The sequence below is a fragment of the Gekko japonicus genome, unplaced genomic scaffold, assembly GCF_001447785.1.
Source record: "Gekko japonicus isolate JY-2015 unplaced genomic scaffold, Gekko_japonicus_V1.1 scaffold373, whole genome shotgun sequence".
Lineage (NCBI taxonomy): Eukaryota > Metazoa > Chordata > Lepidosauria > Squamata > Gekkonidae > Gekko > Gekko japonicus.
In genome coordinates, this window is record NW_015167542.1 from 1,138,532 (window position 1) to 1,144,180 (window position 5,649).

Consider the following 5,649-nt stretch of genomic DNA (forward strand, 5'->3'; position numbering starts at 1 on the left):
TCCGAGCGAGATGAGGGGTCCCGGTGGGGCAGGGGTACCTACCCCAACAACCACATTGGTGGCCACCCCGGTTACTACGGCGTTGCCTACCCCAATTACTACGGCAGTGCCGGTGACGACCCCAACCACGACATTGGGAATGGGGGCGCCCGTGACGGTGGCGTGCCCAGGAGGGCCAGTCTCCACGGATGGAGAGGCCACCCCTAGGTCAACGGTTTTGTTCATCCCGGTGCATTTGGGAAGAGGAGTGACCTACCGCCATAAAGAGAGGGGTTGGGGCCGGCATCTGGGCGACTCCACGCAAACTACCTGGTCAATGCCAGGGAGTACGAGTCGGGACAGTATCCATTCCGTAATCCGTTCCATAAAACGGATATTGATTTCCTGGGCTATCACATCTCCCCTCACGGCATAGAAATGGACCGGGGGAAAGTAAAAGACGTTTTGGGGTGGGAGGCCCCCAGAACTCACTGGCAACTCCAAAGTTTCTTAGGGTTTGCTAATTTCCATAGAAATTTCCTGCCGAACTTTGCCCAGGTGAAGTGCAGTTGGATCCAACACCAATATGTAATCCAGAAATTTCTGAAGCTGTTCAGCTGCCACTCTTTCAATTACCTTACCCAGAAATGAAAGGTTTGAGACTGGGCGGTAATTGGTTAGATCCATAGGATCTAAGTTTGTTTTTTTCAAGAGTGGAACAACCACTGCTTCCTTCAGCCCCCTGGGAAAGTCCCTGAGCCCAGGGACAGATTGATAACGTCTTCAAGGGGGTCTCATAACCTCTCACTGCTGGCTTTAACATAAGAGAACATAAGAAATGCCAATGTTGGATCAGGCCAAAGGCCCATCCAGTCCAACACTCTGTATCACACAGTGGCCAGAAATACCAGTGCCATCAGGAGGTCCACCAGTGGGGCCAGGACATTAGAAGCCCTCCCACTGTTGACCCCCCCAAGCACCAAGCTTTCACCAGCTTTGAGGGGCATGGTTCCAAGAGGCAGGTGGTTGGCCTAACAGCGCCCAGAATTCTGTTGACACTGGCCTGTGAGAGCCAATGGAAGGTGTCAAAAACCGAATCCAGAGAAGGCCAAGGATCCTGCAGTTCATATACTGGCTGGAAGGTCGTGGTGGAGTGACAAGACTTTATCTGCAAAGAAGCTTGCAAATGCCTAACAGCTTAGGGTCAGATTTCTATTACTTTGGGTCCTCTCAGAGAGGGACGTAAGAGACCTAATTATACTAAACAATTGTGCCGGGCAAGAGCTAGCTGATGCAATGGAGGCTGGATAGAACTCTTTCTTTGCAGCCTTCACTGCCATCTCATAGGATTTCATAAGTGTCCTATAAAATGTTCTCATGGCTTTGTCACGAACTCACTGCCAAATTCGCTCCAGTGTCTAAGCTCCCACTTCATCCCCCTAAGTTCCATAGTGTATCAGGGAATGTTTTTCATGGAGGCGATTGGGGGCAAATTTGTTGATGGCTTCAGAGAGCACGGTGTTCCAGTCCTCTATCAGCTCATCTAAGGAATCTCTGAAGGGCATTGGTTCCTGCAGAACATTCTGGAATCCAACTAGATCCATTAGTCTCTGCGGGTGAAAAAAAATCCGCTCGCTGACTAGATGGGGGGGTGGGGATATCCAGTTGGACCTTCAGGGCACAATGATCTGACCATGGTACTAGGAATTTGGCCATCAGATCCATATCAACCCCCACTCTGAAGATCAGATCCAGCCTGTGGCCTGCTTGATGCGTGGGCCCTGAAACAATCTGGGTGAGCCCTAGTGCTGCCATGGATGACACCAGGTCCACCGCCTGCTGCAACATCAGCATGGACATTGAAATCCCCGAGTATGATGATCCTCAGGAACCCCAATGCCCAGCCAGCTGCTGCCTCGAGCAAAATCAGGAGGCGGTCCACCAGTGTGCTAGGCGGACGGTACACCAGAAAGATAGCCAAACTCACCTCAGAGTCCCATACCAGGCCTACACAATCAGTGCCACTGATCTTCTTCGGGATGGGGAATGCCCTGAAGGAAAAACTCTCACGGATGAGTATCACCCCCCCCCCCCGCTCAAGAATGATGTAGGACCGAGAAACCTGGAGGGGATAGCAATTTTAAGGTGACAGTTTTGCCTTCCCTCATCCAGGTCTCAGTCATGCACGCCAGGTCCACTTCTTGCTCTGCAATATAGTCTCACAGCATTGATATCTTAGTCCAAATATATACTACAGAAAGCTGCTTTAGTGACCATATAGGAGGATGAATTTGGGGGACAGAAAGTAAGATTTTGGTAACATAACAGTTGGTGGAAGCTTTCAGGAAAAAGAGTACTGGTATAGCAAGGGCACATTAGAGCCTGAAGAAATGTCAAGTGCTGCCTTCAGCCTCCATCTCTCCTAGGTAATCCTACCTCTAAAAGCAGAACTACATACTACCACAGGCCCACTTCAAGCATTCACCGACATGGTATTTTTTACACTGTGCATTTCTTCCTCCATAAATGGTAGGCAGTGATGTGAATCTGTGGGTCAAAAAATGCACAGTGTAAGCATGGATTAAATTTTATCACACATTATAGAGGAAAAGAAGGACAACTCAAAATGGGCTGTCATTTTGTGTGGTGGCTCCATGTTTCTTATGAACTTAAATTCTTCTCTGAAATAAGCAGTCACACCTAAGATGTGGTCTCAAGGGGCTACTGACATTTAAAAATTTATTTCAGCTTCTGTTGCTGTCATTTTGCACACCTTATATGTGCAATTTATGGTCTTACTAGCCTCATGTGTTTTCTCTTCATTTGTACAGAAGATACAGTAATACACTTACCTGTCCTGAAAAGGTATTATAGTTGTAAAATTACTTCCAGTCACCATAGCATTCCAGGATATTTGTCTGGAAATCAAAGAATTATCTGTTGTTATCACAACATACCATTTGTGGAGAGAAGGAAGTAGGCTGCATTTTGCTGGGGGAGCCATCGTATTTTATTGATCTTCTCCTCTATTTCTAAGCTCTTCAGGTAATCGAACTCAGGTTCATGGCTCTGGAATGTGCTGTAAACATTATATTCTCCCCTGCGATGGGGCTGATTTTTGCTCTGCAGGAGTGGGAAAGAAACAATAAAGGGATTCTTAAAAGAGCCAGAGCAAGCAAATTTTCAATTGATTCTTTTGTTCTCAGAGGATTGTTATAAAGACAGGGAAGTGTCTGATTATGGTGACACATAACAGTTTAGATATCAAAGCAGACACAAGAGATCTCTCCTGCACAATGCATCCTCCTCGTGTGTCAGTTTCTCTGCATGCTGGTGATAGGACGCAGAAACTGCACCTTTGTTCCGTTTTGTTTCAGGAATGAATGAAGGCCTCCCTATTGTTTATTTTCAAGACAAATTGGCAGGACTAGATAATGCCTCGAATCAAGGGACACATTTTTGCTTGCCTCACACATTGAATTAGCTCTCCACAGACTAATAAAAGGTGAACAGGTTTTGCCTGCAGACTTACTCATGTTTAGCATAAGTGAAATAAACAACCCATGCATGGTCGGAAAATCTACCTCATGACTGAAAGCTGCCTTTGTCCTGGAAGGCGTTGAACATGGTGGTGAAGCACTTCTGAATAGCAGTACCAAAGATAGGGGACAGCTTGGTGTAGTGGTTAGTGTTGGGAGTAAGGAGACCCGGAGTAAGGAGTAAGGAGACCCGGGTTCAAGTCCATAAGCCATGAAACACATTGAGTCACATTGAAACAACCACTCTCTGTTGATCTAACCTTACTCAAAGGGTTGCTGTGAAGATGAAGAAGTTGGATAACCATGTATGTCACACTGATAAAAATCTAGCAGATAGATGACTAAGGGCCAGTTCACCCATGCAAGTGGACTGCTTATTTTCTCCATGTAATTCCTCCATATATAGGCTTTCATAGCTAGAATTCAGCTGTACATAATTACTGTCTGTAGTGTTCAGCAACTACTTCCGTAATTAGACTACTTTTTCTAGCTGTGAGATGTATTAGGTATGGCCTGATTCACACTGAGATTTCTCCATGACACACAGATGCATAGTTACCACTAGCATACATGCATTCAACATTACTACTACTTAATACTTAGATGGCACTTTAGAGCATTCCAAGTCCTTCATGTATGTTATCACAGTAGTGTTTTACATATCAAGTGGCTTTATATGAAGCCCTGCTACTGGAGAATGTTACAACGAGTACACAGACAACTTTGTATGGTAGGCTAATATTATTATCGTCATGATCCATGTTGAGAGAGCAGAGAGAGAGAGGTTTGAGAGGCTTCATTCAATGTTGAGTGATTCATTCAAATTCACTTTGCAAGTGCATGGCTGAGGGATGTGAATTTGAAATTATGCTACACCAGCTGGGCAGCAATGAACAAAGCTTCTCAAACACTACCCATTTCTGTTATTGGATGAAATATAACCACAGTGGTGCATCTAATACAAAAGCAACATATTATAATAGGAAGCCTAAATGACAAGACAAGCACATGAAAAGATAAAAAGGCAGGTTGCTTACCAGTAACTGGTGATCTTCGAGTGGTCATCTGTGCATTCACACTCATGGGATCTAGTGCGCACGCGCTGGATCGATCGGTGCTGTAGCACACTCTTTTAATGGATTTTCGCACCCAGTCCCTCAGGCATGCGCAGGAACCCCACCACACATGCCCAGACGGGCAGGCGTGGACATCCCGCCAGTTCCTTCAAACCACCGCAAATCAACCCCTATTAAAAATGTAGAAGCTGACAGCAGCGGGGAAGGAGAGCGGGTGGTGTGAATGCACAGATGACCACTCAAAGATCACCAGTTACTGGTAAGCAACCTGCTTATCTTCGACGTGGTCTCTGTGCTTCACACCCATGGGAGATTAGCGAGCAGTAGCCTACCTGGAGGAGGGTGCTGGCAGGTCTTTTACTGCGTAGCTGAAGACAGAATGTGACGTCCCATGTTGGTATTGGTGTTCGTATGGATGTCTAGGGCGTAGTGCCTAATGAAGGTGTTAGGCGTGGCCCATGTAGTGGCTTTGCAAATGTCCGTCAGCGGAACTCCCTGGAGGAAGGCAGTGGAAGTTGCGACAGCCCTGGTAGAATGAGCCCTGATATGGCCAGGCAATGGCTGTTTGGCGATCTGGAAACACAGGTGGATGAGACCCACAATCCTCTTTGACAGGCGCTGGGCCATGATGCGAATGCCCAGACGTGCCGAAGCATATGAGATGAAAAGTTGTGAGTCCCGCCTAGTTGGGTGTGTTCTATTGAGATAAAACAGGAGAGCCCGCTTCACATCCAAGGTGTGTAATAATCTGTCCTCCGCTGATGTTGGATTTGGGAAGAAGTCAGGGAGGAAGACCTCCGCCTGCAGGTGGAACTCTGACATCACCTTCATTAGGAAGGAGATGTCTGGGATGAGGTGGACTCCGTCTGGCAGAAATGACAGGTAAGGTGTATCGTGTCGGAAAGCCAATATTTCTCCAACTCACCTTGCTGATGTGATAGCAATTAAAAAGGCCGTTTTCCATGCGAGGAGTTTAAGGTCACATGTAGCAAGGGGCTTAAAGGGCTTCCTCGTGAGCTGGCGTAGAACTAGAGGAAAGTCCCAGGGAGCGACTA

The 5,649-nt window shown here is 46.8% G+C and overlaps 1 protein-coding gene across 1 annotated transcript in view; it reads right to left on the minus strand.

The window, feature by feature from the left end:
* The window catches only part of PPP2R2B (protein phosphatase 2 regulatory subunit B, beta), a 154,855-nt gene that overhangs the window by 126,083 nt on the left and 23,123 nt on the right, over nucleotides 1-5,649 (minus strand). Inside the window, exon 3 of the mRNA XM_015413609.1 lies at nucleotides 2,937-3,102. Within this exon, the coding sequence (XP_015269095.1) occupies nucleotides 2,937-3,102 (166 nt within the window). The remainder of the gene's footprint in view (nucleotides 1-2,936; nucleotides 3,103-5,649) is intronic.